The sequence below is a fragment of the Panulirus ornatus genome, chromosome 37, assembly GCF_036320965.1.
Source record: "Panulirus ornatus isolate Po-2019 chromosome 37, ASM3632096v1, whole genome shotgun sequence".
Lineage (NCBI taxonomy): Eukaryota > Metazoa > Arthropoda > Malacostraca > Decapoda > Palinuridae > Panulirus > Panulirus ornatus.
In genome coordinates this window covers 22,714,564-22,734,698 of record NC_092260.1, presented here as the reverse complement: position 1 = coordinate 22,734,698, position 20,135 = coordinate 22,714,564, and the positions used below count along the sequence as shown (strand labels likewise).

The window sequence follows — 20,135 nt, the reverse complement described above, 5'->3', positions numbered from 1 at the left end:
GTTCATTGAAGGGAGGTGCACGGTACGCGACGAGAGGACTCGAGGTAACTTGGCGACTTTCGTCAGGAGCGGGTAGTGGTGTAGGTCCACGATGGCGAAGGTACCATCCACCCCGGGGAGATGCTTCGAGCATACGAGGTGTGTGTGTGTGTGTGTGTGTGTGTGTGTGTGTGTGTGTGTGTGTGTGTGTGTGTGTGCACCACACAAAAAAAAGAGAGATGGAATATACATACGTCTGGGTAAAGTTCGGGCGAAATGCGGAGTCTGGCGTAGACTCCGTCGGAAGGCACAACAAATCAAGAGTCTCTCTCTCTCTCTCTCTCTCTCTCTCTCTCTCTCTCTCTCTCTCTCTCTCTCTCTCTCTCTCTCTCTCTGAAACACTTACCCTGTACCAGGCTCTTGTTCGGCTCCCGTGAAGCACTCACTCCTCTCACTAGGCACTCAGTACTCTCACTCAGCTGTTGTCGTCCCTTACCCAGCGAACACAAAACACACACACACACACACACACACACACACACACACACACACACACACACATATACTTTTCCCCTAAATTATCCAACTCCCCTCCTGACCCCTCCCTCGCCCCGCCCCGTGCGTGCGCGCACGCTCGCTCTCCCGCCACACCTTCGGCGGCGGCAGTGTTCGACATCCTGGTGGGGGCGACCTTGGCTGTGGTGGTCAGTGGTGGCCACGGTGGAGTGTGTGTGTGTGTGTGTGTGTGACTCCCGTGGCTGACTCATTCCCTGGTGCTTCCTTGTATGTAGGAGTAGGGTGGGGGAGGAGGGGGGGAAGGGTAGGTAAAGTTGGCAGAGGGAGAGAGATGTAGTGCGTGTGGGGGTGGGGGTGTGTGGGAAGCGTTACGTAGCTGATGGGGGAGCAGGGTGAAGATTCGTGTACGGAGCTCAAACTCTCGCTATCCCATCACCGTCCGTCCCCAGATTCTCGCTATCCCATCACCGTCCGTCTCCAGATTCTCGCTATCCCATCACCGTCCGTCCACAGACTCTCGCCATCCCATCACCGTATCTTTCACATCACTTCTACCACACATTACATTCTTCTTATCTTTTCTTTTTTTGTCTATTTCATTCTATCTTAAGTGTTCATGTTCTCTTCACAAACTGCTCTTCCACAACTCGACACTTGAAAGAAGAAAGGATAATCCTCACACGTCTGTGTCCCGTAGCTGGACTGTTCCCCTCCACGCCATGTAAAAAGAATTTTTTCAGAGACCTCTTTGACGTCATCCTCGTCGAGGCTTTCCCAAGGACCTTGAACTGCTGCAGTCATGTGTCTCCTTGACCGTCCGGCCTCATCAGTTACCCCGTCGCACTGCTAACGACCCCTCAGGTCGTGCATCACAACGCAGTACATGTTGCCCGATGCCCGACTCGTCGTCCTTGGGACGAACATAATTAGTGATGCACACCTTCCAGTTTGGGTTTTTATATCCTTCGTTTCTTTTCTTATTTTTTTTTCCCCCAGCTGAGTTTGCTCCGTCCGTCCAAACGGGTCTGGTACTGTCGCTCCGTCCGTCCAGACAGGTCTAGTACTGTCGCTCCGTCCGTCCAGACAGGTCTAGTACTGTCGCTCCGTCCGTCCAAACGGGTCTGGTACTGTCGCTCCGTCCGTCCAGACAGGTCTAGTACTGTCGCTCCGTCCGTCCAGACAGGTCTAGTACTGTCGCTCCGTCCGTCCAAACGGGTCTGGTACTATCGCTCCGTCCGTCCAAACGGGTCTGGTACTGTCGCTCCGTCCGTCCAGACAGGTCTAGTACTGTCGCTCCGTTCGTCCAGACAGGTCTAGTACTGTCGCTCCGTTCGTCCAGACAGGTCTAGTACTGTCGCTCCGTTCGTCCAGGCACATCCAGTACTGTCGCTCCGTCCGTCCAAGCAGGTCTCGTACTGTCACAGTACTAACCCTCGCCAAACTCCTCCGCCTCCAGCCATCCTTCCCACGGGATGGTAACTGTGCCACCAGCCAGCCAGCCCCTCCCCCAGGTAATCAAAACATCGATTTCCCTTTTTCTTCCTCGTGGCCCTGCGTGCCCATCATAATATCTCTCCCTTAAATTACTTGATGAATATACTTATAAAATAGTTTGTCTCTGAATTCGAAGATACTTTTGACACTGGCGTGTGTGTGTGTGTGTGTGTGTGTGTGTGTGTGTGTGTGTGTGTGTGTGTGTGTGTGTGTGTTCCCTCCTTCGCATCCCCTCTGACATGGATCTCATGTAACAATTTAGGGACTTTTTCGAGTCCTCAGGTTCGACCCTCGCTCGTGTGGGTTCGGGTTGGCTCCTCGTGTTTGCCTTGTGGTCGGTAAGAAATGTATGCCATCATATTTTTTTTTTCTATTGCCACCACTGTGCGAAAACACCCTTGATAATTCTCACAGCTTTTTTTCTTCATGATTTAAACTCATTTCACACATCGGTAGCCACGCACACGAGACGTAGTCAGGTTAAATTACACAATGTGCACAGTTGGTTGGCTGAGCGAGCGGCGTGTGCAGTACCTGAGCTACGACGGTACGGCCTTGGAGGACAACGGTACGATTCTTGAGCGTGACGGTACGACCCTTGAACACGACGGTGCGACCTTGGAGAACGAATGATGGTTCGACCCTTGAGCACGACGGTACGACCTTGGAGAACGACGGTACGATCTTTGAGCACGATGATGCGACCCTTGAGTACGACGGTACGACCCTTGAGTACGACGGTACGACCCTTGAGCACGCCGGTACGACCCTTGAGCACGACGGTACGACCCTTGGGTATGGGGATTCCTAGGCTTTGACCTGACCTTCAGGTTACACTCAAGCAACGGCAACATCGGAAACACTCACACCGCAAGTAACGCCTGCAGCCAGCAGTAACAGTAACAGTATCAACAGGACTAACGGTCATAACAGCAGCAACAATAGCTGTTACAGCAACAGTAACAAAAACGGAATCAGCAACAGTGACACCAACAGTGTCACAGAAGATGTAACGCCCGTGTCACCTGTCGAAAGTAACGCCGCCTCACCACCCAACAGTAACGCTGTGTCACCACCCAACAGTAACAACATCAGCAACGGTTGCGACAACAGACACGCAGCGCAGCAGACGGGCACCGCCCTGTTGGCAATAGTGAAACCAAACGGGGAAATATATTTCCCCACACGATGGTACTACTCATCCTGAACTGAGAACGGTCCACCTGCACCTGAGGACGGTCCACCTGCACCTGAGACGGTCCACCTGCACCTGAGGACGGTCCACCTGCACCTGAGGACGGTCCACCTGCACCTGAGGACGGTCCACCTGCACCTGAGGACGGTCCACCTGCACCTGAGGACGGTCCACCTGCACCTGAGGACGGTCCACCTGCACCTAAGGACGGTCCACCTGCACCTGAGGACGGTCCACCTGCACCTGAGGACGGTCCACCTGCACCTGAGGACGGTCCACCTGCACCTGAGGACGGTCCACCTGCACCTGAGGACGGTCCACCTGCACCTAAGGACGGTCCACCTGCACCTGAGGACGGTCCACCTGCACCTGAGGACGGTCCACCTGCACCTGAGGACGGTCCACCTGCACCTGAGGACGGTCCACCTGCACCTGAGGACGGTCCACCTGCACCTGAGGACGGTCCACCTGCACCTAAGGACGGTCCACCTGCACCTGAGGACGGTCCACCTGCACCTGAGGACGGTCCACCTGCACCTGAGGACGGTCCACCTGCACCTGAGGACGGTCCACCTGCACCTGAGGACGGTCCACCTGCACCTAAGGACGGTCCACCTGCACCTGAGGACGGTCCACCTGCACCTGAGGACGGTCCACCTGCACCTGAGGACGGTCCACCTGCACCTCATTAACCTCCAACATTAATGAGTGACCAGGTAACAATTAATCCCAATAGGTGATGGGTAATTCCAACATGGACGCCACAGTATATTTCCAAGGGGAGTCTCAGCGGAATTATATTCCTGTATAGCGTCCTCGGTATATTTCCAGTATGGCGTTCGTAGTATAGTTCCAACAGGGCCCACATACTACAATCCCCAAAATGACATTCACAGTATAAACCCAATAGGGTATACAGATTATAATGCCAACATGGCCCGAAGAATGTAATCCCAACATGGCCTACAGAATAAAATCCCAACATGGCCTTACCGATATGATCCCAACATGGCCTTACCAATATGGTCCCAACATAGCCTTCACAACATGATCCCAACATGGCTGCCAGAGTTGAACGAAAGAAATTATCAAGAATTTCTACCCCGCATCTGATCGAGGTCACAGCTCCCCGCCCCCGGTAAATCACCCGAGACCTCTTGAAACTAGGATGAATTCCTGGGATGTGTTTTGAGCCTTTTTATCAGCCGTTATCTGCTGTTATCACGCGACGCGGAAGTCGCTGACTGGGATTAAGAAAAATCACCTCCTGACATATATATATATATATATATATATATATATATATATATATATATATATATATATATATATATATATATATATTATCCCTGGGGATAGGGGAGAAAGAATACTTCCCACGTATTCCCTGCGTGTCGTAGAAGGCGACTAAAAGGGGAGGGAGCGGAGGGGGCTGGAAATCCTCCCCTCTCGCTTTTTTTTTTTTTTTAATTTTCCAAAAGAAGGAACAGAGAATTGGCCCAGGTGAGGGTATTCCCTCAAAGGCCCAGTCCTCTGTTCTTAACGCTACCTCGCTAATGCGGGAAATGGCGAATAGTTTGAAAGAAAGAAAAGATATATGATGCAACATTGGATGACCTATATTCATCCAACACTTTCAAGATGAGGATAGAATTCATCTGAAAAAAAGAGAGACAGAAAATATAATCTTTATGCTGACAACTGCCGGCCTGTGTGACGGAGAGGAAGCCCGGCTGGCCATGCGCGTCACCTGTGTTACACTGTGTGACGGTATGTATGTCCAGTAACGCTCGTGACATGGCCTTGGTGCCCGGAAGAGACAAAGGGACGTACCAGACTAGAAAACAGACATACACATGCATGAAGAACGGATGTACTAGGGGAAACAGACAAACACACACGAGGAACAGACAAAGAGACGTAACGCGTCGGCACAAGGGGACATAGATGGGAAGCAGACAAACCCATGTCGACAAACCCATGCCAGAGGAATGGACGAGCTCGCCCAAGAGGAACAGACAAACACATGCGATCAGAAGCACACAAACATACATAAGGCAAACAGACGAAGAGACTTACACGGGGAACAGACACAAACACACAGAGGCACGAGAGGAAATAGATAAACACCTGCAAAAGGGGAAACAGAAAGACCCACAACGGAAAAAAAAAAAAACACAAAAACTTTAGTCTCCCATCTCAAAGTAAAGGTTTTTCGAGTTCCAGTTTTCTTTTTTTTTTCGATCACTCGTGGAAAATGAGATTGAGAGCGGAAGCCTTCCCTCTCGTTAGGGAAAGTTGGTCTTGAAGGTTTTATCACACTGGAAGGACGTGGGCGCGCCAGGTGCTGTGGTGGCAGCAGAGTGCTGTAGACGAGACACACAGCCGATGCAGTGGGAGGAACACGGAGAAATAAAGCTTTAGATTAATGACATAATACTAAAAGGTATTTCATATATATATATATATATATATATATATAGCAGATTCATGAGGACAGGAATGATTGCCAAGGAGCCCACACTTCCCTGCAGCTGGAAGTAGCGCAGCCTTTTGGCTAATGGAGCCTTTACGAAAAAAGGTCTTTGGTAACACCATGTCTCATAGAAATTGTTCCTGAGGTAATGATGAGAGAGAGAGAGAGAGAGAGAGAGAGAGAGAGAGAGAGAGAGAGAGAGAGAGAGAGAGAGAGAGAGAGAGATGACGATATGATAGATCTCTTTGGATAGTATAACAGAGACGTCAGTGCACAGAAGTCTTTAATCATCAGTAACAGTGTACCAAACCTCTTCATCTTGCGTGGCTTGCCTGCACCACTGACCGTCTCACCAACCCGTGCCCGTTATGCCAACCCCCCAACACCAACAGTTCAGTGGACCAGTAAGCACAGAAAACGGGGCAGGACTGAGGCTTGGGGGTCAGAGAAGGTGAAAGAAACACTTTTCCCATAACCAGGACACGGACCATCAGGTCTCCTGTTTTCTGTCCTCCCCATCCACTCCCACATACCCTTAGATTTCAGTTTTATCTTGTTTTAAATCATTTAGCATATAATGCTTAATGTCAAACTAGTATTATCCACATCTAACCTTAAACCTAGATTTATCAAGCGTAAAACTTTTATTTGCCAATCCTCTCTGAACTACTTAGTTTTGATATCTGTATATCTTTTTTTTTTTTTCTACTCATCGTCTATTTGAACGCTCCCCACCCCCCTCCCCCACCCAGCGTTCCAAATCACTCTACCAATCAGAAAAAAATGCCAACTTGATATTATTAATCTGGCCATCGCAAGAATGATATCCGTTGGTTGGGGGTTAATGTTTTCAGTCAGTCTTCTTCGGAGACCTTCGATGGAATTTACATTCGGTGTAGAGTAAGGTGATGTACGTAGACTGACCGTCCAGCACGACGTAGGTTTGACTGTAGTGAAATGTATAGTCTTAGAACCCTGCGTTCCTAATCTGTGTAGACGGAGACCAGATGGAAACTGTTCCTAGTCTGTGAAGGTTGGAGACAATTTCGTGAAGCAGAAGTCTCCTACCCACCCACCAATGCAGATGGGGACAGGACAGTAAAGCAGAAAGTTTCCTACCCATCGACTACTACAGATGGAGACGGGACAGAAGGCTCCTCCCTCCCTAACATTTGAAGCCGAGAAGGAGGCTACACAGTAGCCAACCAACTCCCCCCCTTGCGGGAAATCCCTGCCTCTCGACCGGATCAAGTCCCTTATCATGAACAGAGACGTCAGTCAGTCTGTGTGTCTGTGGGATCCACTCTCACATGGGGGGTTGGTATTACCATTGTCTTAACGTTAAAAGCAACGAGTGTTCGATAACCGAGTTTTTTGAGTTGATCTCGTGTGTGGAGCAGGTGTGTTTCCCTCGCCCAAACGAGGATGGATGGTGGACACGACGGTACATGGCCATTGGAGAAGGACTTCTGTTTATATATTTTACTCGATCTGGTGAACAGGACGGTACGACCCTTGAGCAAGACGGTACGACCGTTGAACACGACGGTACGACCCTTGTACACGACGGTGCGACCATTGAACACAACGACACGACTCTTGAGCACGACGGTACGAACCTTGAGCACGACAGTGCTACCCCTGAGCACGACGGTACGACCCTTGAACACGACGGTACGACCCTTGAGCACGACGGTACGACCCGTAGATATGATGTTCCGGCTCACTAGATCAAAGGGCCAAGTCGTCATACTCCAGGGTCGTACTGTCGTACCCAAAGGGATAGATAAGAGTTCATTTAACCCCTTACGTGAATCTTAAAACATTTCCCCTAACTCGATGACAGAATTTGACGAAGGAACATCACATCTCATTACGCATCAGGTGTAAACCACTCCCAGAACTCTTTCGAATTAGGGTAACATTACGTCTCAGAGAGAGAGAGAGAGAGAGAGAGAGAGAGAGAGAGAGAGAGAGAGAGAGTTGTGGATAGGTCGTCCCTTCTCTTTTTTTTCCTTCCCTCCTCGTGAGGATAAATGTCACAAGTCGGGGGAGTCGGAGTAAGACCAGACCGCAGCCACAGCCAGCGTCCCGGACGCGGGCTCAGCCCTCTGCATGAATCACGGTGGAGGAGGTTGCCAGTTAGGTATTTACTGGACACAGACTGACACACACACACACACACACCTCTCCTCCCCTCCCTCCCTCGCTCTGCCTGCCTGCCTGCCTGCCGCTGTCCTCGACGTTTGTTGTCAAGCTTCAAGGGGTTGAGTCATCCATTCCGATCCCCTCCCCCTTATCCGTCACCCACCCTCCCTCCCACCCACACCCACCCATCCATCCTACTCCCTTACACCCCCTCCTCCTCCTCCTCCCTCCCTCCCTCCCTCAACACACCCTACTGTCACATCCCATGACTGACAGATATAATGACCCACACACCCATCCCCCCTTCCCCCATTACCTCACCTTGACCATGGGGGTACGGCGCGCACGATCGCACCGTCGTGCTCAGTGGTCGTACCGTCGTGCACTGTGGTCGTGCCGTCTTGCTCAGTGGTCGTACCGTCGTGCACTGTGGTCGTGCCGTCGTTCTAAGTGGTCGTTGTGCCGTTTCGCTGAATGGTCTGACCGTCGTGTTACAGAATATCAAAGGACCAGATTACCTTGATTTACGATCACACTTAACGAAAACCAGATTACCTTAACTTACAATTTACATTTAACGAAAACTCGATTATTTACCCTAAAGTCCACCATCAGCATTATTTACCCTCGTGTCACATACTTATTTACCTTAGGGTAAGGCACCATCATCATCATTTATTTACCTTCATGTAAGGTAAACCCGTGAAAGGTCAGGAGAAACACCATGAGTTAAATAGCGCACGATTACCTTCACACAACAGTTAGGCCAAACAATTTTCTAACCTTCTCCAAACTGGCTGTACTTTAAACGCATGAGCTAACAGTTTAAAAGTTTATTTCCTCCTCCGACACGACGTATGGCCTTATTATGATTATTAAGGTCAGTGAGTAATCTGATGATATAAGACTTCATGTACGTATATATATATATATATATATATATATATATATATATATATATATATATATATATATATATATATATATATATATATACCGTAAGGGCGGTACTGACGTGAGCTTGGCGATGAGGGAAATAATGGCACACACACACACACACACACACACACACACACACACAGAGAGAGAGAGAGAGAGAGAGAGAGAGAGAGAGAGAGAGAGAGAGAGAGAGAGAGAGAGAGAGTTTAAACTCGTTTCTAGGGAGATTCGAAAGGTGGGACGAATGGTTCGCGTTCAGAGGGATCAAGCGTGTAGACCACAGATTAAGTAAGTAACGTAGATGGAGAGTGTGAGGGAAACGTATGAACCTGGCGACGTATGGGGAGGGAGGAAAGGCTCGACCCGAACGACGGTATCGCTGGTGCGATGGAGCAGGTCCTCCCCGCGTCCGACCGCATCGCTCTGACCTCGGCTTCGGCTCAACACCACCCCATCCCCACAGTAGTATATTATAATCCCCCCCTGGTTGCATCTGGTGTCGTTGTTTTTCTAACGTTTGTTGATTGAGTTGTTAAGCATAACGTGAGAGTTTAATTGTTACCATCTGGCGATCAGTGGACAGGAAATTACCATGAAGGTAATTCGTGTGACTTGAAACGTGACTAGGATAACTGGGGGGTCACGAAGTGACCCGAGAAGAGGCAGGGATGACCTGGTGGGGAGAGGAGGCGGGGAAATTAGAAGAAGATGAAGAAAAAGGAGGAGGAGGAAGAGAGGAGGTTAAGAAGGGTCGCTGGAGAGGTCAGAGCAGGTCAAGTCAGGTCAGGTTGACCAACACGGAAGTCTTGAGGGATACGTGTGACGTATTCCCACCACAGGAGCCCCTCCCGTCTCTCCCTCCATGGAGGGTGGACGGACTGGTGGCTCTCGTGGTAATGTTTCTCAGAAACTCTAATCACGACCGCCAAACAGTTTTGAAAACATCTGTTGAAAACGGAAAGCAATGTTTTTTCCTTTTTCATGAATCTGTGTGTGTGTGTGTGTGTGTGTGTGTGTGTGTGTGTGTGTGTGTGTGTATGTGTGTGTGTGTGTGTGTCTGTCTGTCTGTCTGTACTATTTGGAAATGAAAGCTCTGGGGATGAAATTTCAGAAACAATGAAAAGGAAATGCTATGACTTTGCCCTTAAACACCATAAACGTTTCATACTCGTATAACAAACCTCTCAGGTCCTAAGTAGTGTAGAAACGTTCGAACCAACAAACGTTCATCCCTCTTAAATTCAAACCGTATCTCAGATTACAAAATAAAAAAGGCTGCCTCATGGCGGTGTTCTGGTAGCCTTTCTTACTCTTACTGGACTACCCTTGAGCACGAAGGTAAGAAAGGGCAGATTATAAAGGCTTGGCCGTCGAACCCAAGGGTCGTACCGTCGTGATCTAGGGGTCGTACCGTCGTGATCTAGGGGTCGTACCGTCGTGATCTAGGGGTCGTACCGTCGTGATCTAGGGGTCGTACCGTCGTGATCTAGGGGTCGTACCGTCGTGATCTAGGGGTCGTACCGTCGTGATCTACGGGTCGTACCGCTGTGCTGGAGAGATGCACGTTCTCCTGATACAGTCATGGGCCACCAGACACGAGATTGGACACCAGTATACGTCATGTCTTATCGTTCTGTACCAACATTTCTTACAGCCAGGCTAGTGTGCCTTAAGTAACCTAATTATTATATTCTTACATTAACGCAATTACTTTCTTTTCCACCTCCTCAAAATTACATTGATTTTTCTCCTTTTTTTCCTCTATTTCGCTCTATTTCTTCTGCCTTTTCTTGTATGCTTCATCTTTTATTTTCCCTCACAGAGGGTCCAGCAGGCTTCCTTGATGAGGATATCTGTTCGTCTTTGGTGAAGAAAAGATATCAGTTGTGTTATTTTATCAGTAATACTGATATCTTTAGATACTGAATATGCCTATATGCCTGGATTGATAAAGAGATGTTTATAGACAGGTATCGTATCAGATTCAGTGGTAGGGCAAGTTGCTTCTATTGAGATCGAGATCAAATTTCTTCGACAGTGAATGATTTTCCTCATCTTTTTCCTCCGTGTTGATCAAAAGGAACAGTCGTCCCTCTCCCAGTCCCTCCCTCGAAATCCCTCCCCCTCCCTCATTCCCTACCCTCTTCTCCCCCTGTCCTCTCTCCTTCTATCCTCCTATCCCCGACCCTCTAATCAAGTCCAGACTCTCTCTCTCTCTCTCTCTCTCTCTCTCTCTCTCTCTCTCTCTCTCTCTCTCTCTCTCTCTCTCTCAGTGAGGCAGACAGAACAAGCTTCCCAACACCCTCCACTTCGTATACGCAGCCTTCAGTCCTCACTACCAGCACTCCGGACAGTCACTGGTAGCCCACCAACCAGTCACTGGTAGGCCACCAACCAGTCACTGGTAGCCTACTAACCAGTCACTGGTAGGCCACCAACCAGTCACTGGTAGCCCAGCAACCAGTCACTGGTAGCCTCCCAACCAGCCACTTGTAGAACATGAACCAAACGACCAGTCTGTCGTCTGTTATGGCTGCTGTGGTTCCCACGGAAGCTCCCTATCACGGGGGTTTCGGCCAAGACAGGGCCGAGGGATCGGCCAAGACACGGCCGAGGGGACGGCCAAGACACGGCCGAGGGGGACGTAGAGGAGAAGCCAAAGGCCATATGGACCTGTGGTTGCTGGGGTGATGGCGGTTGTGGTGACGGTAGCGAGGGGTAGCAGGCCATGTGTGGTTGGTGGGAGGGTAGTGACACTGGGGGATAGGGGACGGGATGGCTGCTAGGCCAGGCAGGGATAGAGGCACCGACACTTTGGGAGTAAGGGATAGAGATAATAGGCTTAGGTGGAGAGGGCCAGAGGACACCAGTTGTGGGGTCGCAGGGGAATTCAGCTGGACAATCTGGCTTATCTTGTATTGCGTCGTCTTATCAGTACATCACCAGGTGACGGATCGATTACGCCTGCAGCGGCTTAATCTCGAAGTCACGCCCCTCCAGTCTCGTCCTGCCTCAGGGGTGATCAACAAACACGACTCGGCTGACGTGAAGTTAATGAACAAACTAACGGGAATTCATTTTGAAAGGAAAATCAGGAGTTGATATTTAAAGAAAAAAAAAGGAATATTACGTTAAAATAGAAAATATATATCATCAAAGATTTAGACATGTAGTTTTCCACTTTCACTTCACTTTCGACTCATTAAGATAAGAAAATAAATCAATGAATACATATATTTGCATTTCGCGGGTCAACTCTATATAAGCAGAACTTCGCTCTATTCACACGGAAGTTATCCAGGTGACTAATTGCAAACCGCAATCATTTCTTTTCAGACACTTTCTCGTTGAAAAAAGAATCCCCTCCCCCAACCCCTGGGGCATTCATTGATAACATATACCTGATCGAAAATGGTCTTCTCATTAGCCCCACAGACGACCCGGATCATTTCACATTGTTTCGTTAGTGCACTGACGTGTAATTGCGTGTGGGACCGCTTCATAATGACCATTTCGTCTCCCGGTTCTAATTAACTTCACTGATTAACAGCAGTGATAACCTGGGTGATAATTCAGACGATGATTATTTGGACAAACACCTCTATTACCAGTCTTCTGCATCCGATGGCAGAGGAGGTCCTCACCATTGGCACCAGCTTAGTGGCTGAGTATCTTAACTGCTTGATAAACTAACGAGCAGGAGGAGGACTACGTGACTGTGTATAGCCACTGGAGCAGCGGAGGAGGAGTAGAAAGACTGGCTTCCGGAAGCTGGTGATGTAAGGAAGGGGCTTCCCCCAAGGCTATATAGAACAACAGGCGGGCTACCTGATGTTCGAGACCTGGGGCTGGCGAACACTGCAACGGTGGAACTGTGAGAGCTCTTCGTCAGGAAGACTCTCAGGCCTACGTGAGGCTACAACACAAGAGCTTCCTCTCAAGGCTGTACGACGTGGCTGTCGGGTACACTGATGGGCTACTCAGGCTAGTGACGTCTGTAACAAGGCTTACCTCCACCTAGATTGGGCGGGTAAACTGGCGAGAGAGGAGGCTGCCTCACCCCGTGATGCCATCCAAGATACGAGGCCTTTAAAACCCCTAAAACAAAGGCAGGGCATCGGGGACTGTAACCAGTAGTGGTAAGACGGGTTACTGTCAAATCTCTGGGAGTGGACTTAGGGACTACCCAATCCAGCTAAGGACGGGATTAAGGACATCCCGGAACAAGACAACGAGGCATCACGGTCCTTGTGCTAACCGACCGTGAAGAAAAGAGGAAGAAAAAAAAAACACAAGGAGACCTTGAAATAAGGTTTAGGCACCCTAGAACAGGGCCTTGGGGTCAACTGACCTTGGGACGAAGCTGGTACTCATCTCTACGACGAAGCTCTTGGGGCTACACCCAACCTTTAGGGGTCTATGGGGTTGCTTACAAGGCTGTTCATTACGTCAAATGCGCTACCTCCACCTCTCTCTCTCTCTCTCTCTCTCTCTCTCTCTCTCTCTCTCTCTCTCTCTCTCACCCGTCATCGTGGTGTCCCTTTTCTAGCCGTCCATAGCCACCTATCGCTGACAACCGGTTTACCGTGGAACACCCACGGAAAATTGATCCCTCCCCCTCCCCTCCCCTCCCTCCTTCACTAAACACCTCTCCCCCCGCCCCTGCCCTCCTCTCCCCGTCCCCTCGACACCCCATAGAACATTTCCACTTGCCATCTTCCCACATCGTAACCAGTAATCTCGGTGTCTCCTCCTCCCCAGCTGGAGGCAAGACGCTGGGTACACACTCCACAGCCGGTGAGGAGAGAGAGAAAAAAAGAGACGAAGATTCTCACCGCCCTCCATATGGTAAGACCGAGTTGTAAAATGATTCGGACACTGTCATCATGCCTCCCTTCCCTTCCCTTCTTGCCCTCCCTCTTGACCTCTTACCCTCCACCCCTCCCTTCCTCCCAACTCCTCCCTGTTTCCACCGTCTTTTACTGCCAACGTTTCCCCTCGTCATGGTCTGGTCTTTGAGGACCCTCCTCCTCCTCCTGTTTCCACTGGATGTATGTTGGTACCGAGTCTGTCTGTCTCCCTCCCTCACCCCCGTCAGCCCTGGCCGTATCAGCTTACACAGTACTGCAGGAAGTGAAGCAGTTAGCGTTAGCCTTGAGTACTGCGGCTGCTTCCCAAACATCGGTAGGGTCGGTTCACACGAGCCACCGTCAGCCCCCTAACCTTGTGAAGTTCCCTGCTACTGTCTGTCTGTCTCTCTCCCCCTCCTTCCCTCTCCATCGTCCATCCTGTCCATATGTATCCCAGTCTTCACCCTCCCTCTCTAACTCCCATCTAGTTTGAAAGTCTTTTTCTCTTTAATGTTGTATTTTTCATTCATATCATTCTTGTATTGGTTTGATTGCGTGTTTATCAATGTTAAATACTCCTGTAGTGTGGAGTTTACCTTGTCGATGGTTCCTGGACTCTCATGTAACCTTCGCAGATCCATCGCATCATAGACACCTCTCACCACACAACGTGGCTACCCTTGGGTAGGATGGCCTGGTTGTCGACCTTACCGTAAGGAATAGATCTGAGGTCATCGCACTCGAGGGTCGTACCGTCGTGTTCTGTCAGCTTCGAGTTATGGATCATTACTTAGACACTCTGCTGACCTACAGTAACACTTGGCTCTCGATTTTGTATCGTATGATGACGTATATATATATAAAGGTCATGTAACGTCTTTTGTACCCGGTCTGGCCTACCGCATTACAGGTCATGTAACTTATTCTGTAACCAGTGAGGCCTTCTGCTATACGAGTTATGTCAAGTATTCTGTGATATCTTCTGTCGTCGGTTAAGAGGACTGCACAGATGCCATTAAGGGAGGTGTTGCCACAGTGATATGGCTTACCACGTAACAACGTGATCTTCGATAGGATGAGCCAGTCGCTGTTCCCACTATCGCTCTTTGCGGGTGATGGCAGGCATCCACACCAACCCACACCTCACCCCACCCGCTGCTCTTGCGTAATTATTTGTTTCCCCGTGAGACACTGTTGCGTCAGCCCTGTGTCGTCAGCAACGGCGCGTCGGTGCGACTGCCCTTGAGCGCGACGGCACAAGCCTCGAGCACGACGGCGCGACTGGTGAACACGACGGTACGACCCTCTGGTAAGATGGATGGCCTGGTCTTTGATGAGCTTCCCCACGAAGGGATCATATCAGGCCAGGAAATCCTGCTCACCCAAGGGTCCTACAGTCGTACCCAAGGGCACTTTAAGCGACACTATTAATTTTTTTTTCCGTATGGCGTCAAAAATGAATTTACTTATTGTTGTTATTAATTTTGCTCCCCCTCCGCCCCCATGTACTTTATCTCTGTTGTGTACACTTTATCTATTTGCAGCTCTCTTCTGCATGTTGATGCCTAGTGATGTGGTCTCATTATCGTATCCCCCCTATCTGTCTGGTGACACTTTAAGAGGTGTGTGTGTGTGTGTGTGTGTGTGTGTGTGTGTGTGTGTGTGTGTGTGTATCCTACCGCCATCTATCCTTCGTGGTCTCCACTTGATCATGTTTACGATAACTTGTAAAGGGGATGGGTTAGAATAGGTTACGTAAAGGTAACAAGTGTTAGGTTACGTTGGAACACGTGATCGACGGGTTGCTGAGGTAAATTGACCACTGTTAATAACAGCTTCTCATGATTCGGTCGTTAATCACACTCAACCATTTTTCTTGACGGGTTCAAAAACCCGGGCTAATTTTGAAACGACCGACCGTCTGGCGTGGTGTGGTGGCGTATGACCAGTCTGCCAGAGTGGTTAAATAACCACAAACGCATTGGGTTTAAAAAGATCTCCGGGCCCCACGGTTGGCATTCGTGGTCAAACTACACACACACATACACACACACACACACACACACACACACACACACACACACACACACACACACACACACACGTCATTTGAAAAAACAAGTTGCATTAATCATTTCTTTCTCTTCTCTCAACAGTGGTACAGAGAGAACTCAGCGTGTCGACGTGGCTCTCTCTCTCTCTCTCTCTCTCTCTCTCTCTCTCTCTCTCTCTCTCTCTCTCTCTCTCTCTCTCTCTCTCTCTCCACACACACACACACACACACACACACACACACACACATCTCATCTCAAAGGGACACTCGTGAAGACTAACAGTAAAAATTTATAGACTCATGATAACACACACACACACACACACACACACACACACACACCCACCCGAAGGCTAGGCTATATTTGGGTCTGCATTGGGTGGAGTCCCGATAAGACACTTGCCTGAGGTATGTCACTTTCTTTGCCCCTCTTGTTTCATTCTCCTCGTCTTGTTCTTTCACTTTCGTCATTCCCTCCCACCTCCCTCCCCTTTCTTCCTCCCACCTGTAATGACGACGGACAAAAGTGTGCGACACATCGCATCTTCTTGTCTCTTACAATCAGTAACATGCGTGGACAAGTGCGAAATTTTCCTGTTGTAACACATCCTCCTCGCCCTTGTCTTACGTGTGTGTGTTTTGCCCCTTCACAGTATAATCCTTTGTGTTATCTGAGGTGACACGTGGGTCAAACTAGATAACACGATACGGGAAGTCTTTGATCAAACCAACTGTCCCTCAAAATGTACTTACGATAGTGGAAGAATTCACCATTTTCCTTGCTATAGACTGCCGATCAAAACACAGTTCAAATGCCACAACGGCCAATTTCTCACATATTTTTTTTTTTCCTATACTTTTTTTTTTCTAATTTCCGTACAAAGTGTTATATAGGTTTGAGGCTGCCATGGGAGCCCACCAACCCGACGAACACCACTTGTACCACTACCAGTTCCAAGAGCAGCAGCAGCAGCACACACACCGCTTCGCCCACACACCCACGTTCGACTCTCGCCTCTGGTTGGCCGCGCCGCTGCTCTAGAGGGCAACCGGCATCACATCTTAGAGCGGGTGGCCAGTTAGCCAAATATCTTCCCACCCCACACCGTCCTTAATTTCTCATCCCTCCCGGCGTAAGCTAATGCACTCGCACTCAGCTCGTCGCTTCATACCTTGGCATATCGCGCGGTTATGCAGCGTCGATGCTTTGCCCGTGATGTCATCGGGGTCGAGGTGGGGTACACGCACACTGTGGGGAGGAGGGAGGGGAGGAGGGGTTGTTTGTTTACATGAGGAGATCAGGTGATGGCGCATGCGTCATGATCTTACAAATGGAGTCGGGGAGGAGGAGGAGGAGGAGGAGGGGGAAGTGTGTGGGGGGGAAGCCTTTCAGTGTTTTAGATCTATTTTCCCATCCTTGTTGGTGATGTGATGGTGTCACATATTAATTTCTCTTTCTCCTCCTCCTCCTCCTCCTCTTCCTCTTCTTCCTCCTCCCCTCTCGTTTGCTCCCCTCGGAACACACACACACACTTCCCAACCCACCCCGCTACTGTGGAATGTCTCCCCTCGATGCAACATGAGGTGCGAGGGTGGTTCAGAGGAACCGGCCCGCCCTCCTCAACCTGCTATGCGGAAGTACCTCCTCACATCGCAGGTCTTCCCTTCATCTTGGCACTGTCGCAGACGTGGCCAGCGGATGACGGGAGACAGAAAACGGGGGGAGCGGAGGACGGGAAAAGGAAATGAGATGAGGGTGCTCCCTATGTTAGGGGGAAATAAGGAAGTGAAGGGGGGAATATTTACTGCCTCAAGTAAAAAATATATAACGAAGATTTACTGCGAAAGTTGATGCCGTAAATGTGATGATTAATGTCTCCCATAATTTCTTTTTCTTTCCTCTCCATATTTCTCAACCTAGCATTCTCTGCTCCTGGATGTAGCGCAGTTTTCGTCAGCAGGAGCCTGTGGAAAGGTGTCCTGGGTAACGCCAGGGCTCTTTCTGAGAAAGAGGCCTTGGCGTAATTGTAAATAAATGGATATATATATATATATATATATATATATATATATATATATATATATATATATATATATATATATATATAAGGAATTATTAGTTTCGCAGAGAAATTTTTCTCTGTTCTCTACATCTTTAGACAGCTGGAGGTTCCTCCCCCTTTTCATATCCCTGGAGTGTCGTTCGTGGAAGGAGGTGATGTAAGCGTCTTTGAAATCTTTTTCCTGGAATAACCTCCCCAACGTAGTGAGGGGCGCCGCCGCTGCCTGCCCTGGAGAGACACATCTCTTTTTTCTTCTTTCATCCTATACTGTTACGTCCAGTTCGTTAAGTCATTGTCGTTCGCTGACTCGTTAGAAGAAAAAGAAATTCTACATTTTCGATACGCGACGTTAAGTCAGCTAACGTTCGTACCTGATGTAGGAGTACCGGTTGTCGGTAGCTGTGTGGTCCGAAACGCTTCAGTGACTGGGTGGACTTCTGGGGGATATCTGTATCATCCACAACACGGGATTGAACATGACAGACATCCTTCTTCAGAATTGGTAATTCATTTTTTTCTTTTCTTCAAATCTGCGCGGGACCAAAGTGTACACTGCTAGGGACGCCGTGAGTGGCCTCACTCACACACGCAGGCCTAATGTCGTCTCCTTTTTCTGTCTGTCAGGAAACCTTCTCCACGGACGCATTACCAGCAAGCGTGGTATTTCTCATAATAATTCCCCTTCGCTTCACCTACTTACACTCGACCTGCCATTGTACTGTTCCGTGCTGAATCACACTCACACACACACACACACACACACACACACAGAGGCAAGGTTGGCGTGGTATTCTTATTGAAGGTTATCCGACGGTATACTTGAAAGAAACATCTGACGATGCAGTAATATCTGGTGATCGTTGTTCAAGGTTATTTCCTCGTGTTGTCACGCAAGATTGTCTGGGTCGTCTCTCTCACAGAAAACGGGGTTGCTTAGCAGTCTCTACTTGTGGAAAACGGGCTACTGATTGTCTCAGATGGGAGATATGTATGATAGTTTTTTTTCTCTTGTCAACATCGGAATGGTATCAGAAGTGAGGCGCAGAATTTGCTCTTTATAAAACCTTCAGAGCTAACAAAGAGCCTCCAGTAGGAAAAAAAGAAGAAAGTTCCATTCTCTCTCTCTCTCTCTCTCTCTCTCTCTCTCTCTCTCTCTCTCTCTCTCTCTCTCTCTCTCTCTCTCTCTCTCTCTCACGTTATAGTCTACAACCCTGACATCTGTGTGAGGCAGGCACGGACGTAGTCCTCATCAGGACGGTAGACAAGAATAGCTTCCATGTGACGTATATAACCTGACGTGTAGTACAGGTTCTGGTTTAGTGACCTTTTGAGTTGTTGACTGGCGTGGAGGCCAGCAACACACCCACGAGGGGTGAAGTGGGGTGCGTTTGCCTCCTGCCGAGCATTTTGCGTTAGACGTTATTGAAGTTGACCTGAAGTTTAATTGCTGTTATAAGTCCAAAGATTAGTTCCCACTTAGTTCCCGATCCCTTTTTGCCTTCATTCTCAACTCCTTTGGTTTCCCTTAACTCCTTTGCTTACTTTCTTCCAAGCGAAGGAGCATTCGGCTTTTCTGTCCCCTCTCCATCTATAGTGGAAGGTAGGGAGAGGAGCCTTCTTGTCTCCCTTTATACAGATTACGAGTTTGGTTATCTGTTACTATCTTCCAGGGGATGACCTTATCATAGACCATCAGGCTTTCCTGTTACCTGAGTCACTCACGTACTGCCCCTACACCATTACTGCTCCTCAGTTTCATCCCCGCCACCTCATCTTCCTTGACGTGCATTTCCTCCTCCACTTCCCGTTCTCTCCTTCCACAGCCTTTTAATCTTCCCTTTCCCCTTCAGTCTCTCCTCCCGCCTTCCCGGCCACTGTGATTATCGAGGTGGTATGGGGGAGAAAGGGGAGGGGGGGGGGGGGTGTTGGACGACGAACTCGTGTCCTTCCCCTTAGGGGGTAGGTACGGGGGTCGTCTCCACCTCCCCCCCACCATCCCCGGCCCCTCACCACCACCACCACCACTGGTCATTACCTACCCCCTCCTTCCCCTTAACCGGCCAGGCGGGGTCATGGCCCCACCACGAGCCCGAGATGATCGCCGAAGGCTTGGGTTACTGCCTCCCCCCCCCCCCCCCCCCTCCACTACAACAAACGACATGGGGGGGGGGTGACGATCTAGAACTTGACTTAGGCTCCCAATAACGACGCAACGGGAAGGGGAACCCACAACGGTAAACGGGGAGCAGAACCCACAACAGGAAATGGAAAGCAGAGCCCCTTACAGGAAACGGGAAGCAGACTCCACAACGGTAGAAGGTCTTAGACCCATGACAGTTCTGCTGCCAGTTTTCAGAGAACACGAGCGACAGTGGAGTGCGAGTTAGCAGAATTAACTGGGAACATGAGCTCCGAACACCAC

General features: G+C 49.4%; 1 protein-coding gene and 1 long non-coding RNA gene across 10 annotated transcripts in view; one reads left to right on the top strand and one right to left on the bottom strand.

Moving 5' to 3' along the window:
- LOC139760589 (uncharacterized) overlaps nucleotides 1–20,135 on the bottom strand; it is a 307,108-nt gene that overhangs the window by 100,624 nt on the left and 186,349 nt on the right. For 2 of the 9 annotated variants that reach the window (XM_071683954.1, XM_071683959.1), the window contains exon 1: nucleotides 16,600–16,731. The exons of 2 other annotated variants lie outside the window; for them this stretch is intronic. Coding sequence is in view for 1 of the 7 variants with exons in the window: in XM_071683960.1 (XP_071540061.1) it covers nucleotides 16,404–16,424 (21 nt within the window). In the remaining 6 variants the exon portion in view is untranslated. Of the gene's footprint in view, nucleotides 1–16,403; nucleotides 16,732–20,135 lie in introns of those variants that run through there. 5 more of the 9 variants (XM_071683953.1, XM_071683958.1, XM_071683960.1 and 2 more) reach the window with 4 other exon arrangements.
- LOC139760593 (uncharacterized) overlaps nucleotides 1–20,135 on the top strand; it is a 99,256-nt gene that overhangs the window by 19,802 nt on the left and 59,319 nt on the right. The gene's annotated exons all lie outside the window — the stretch shown is intronic.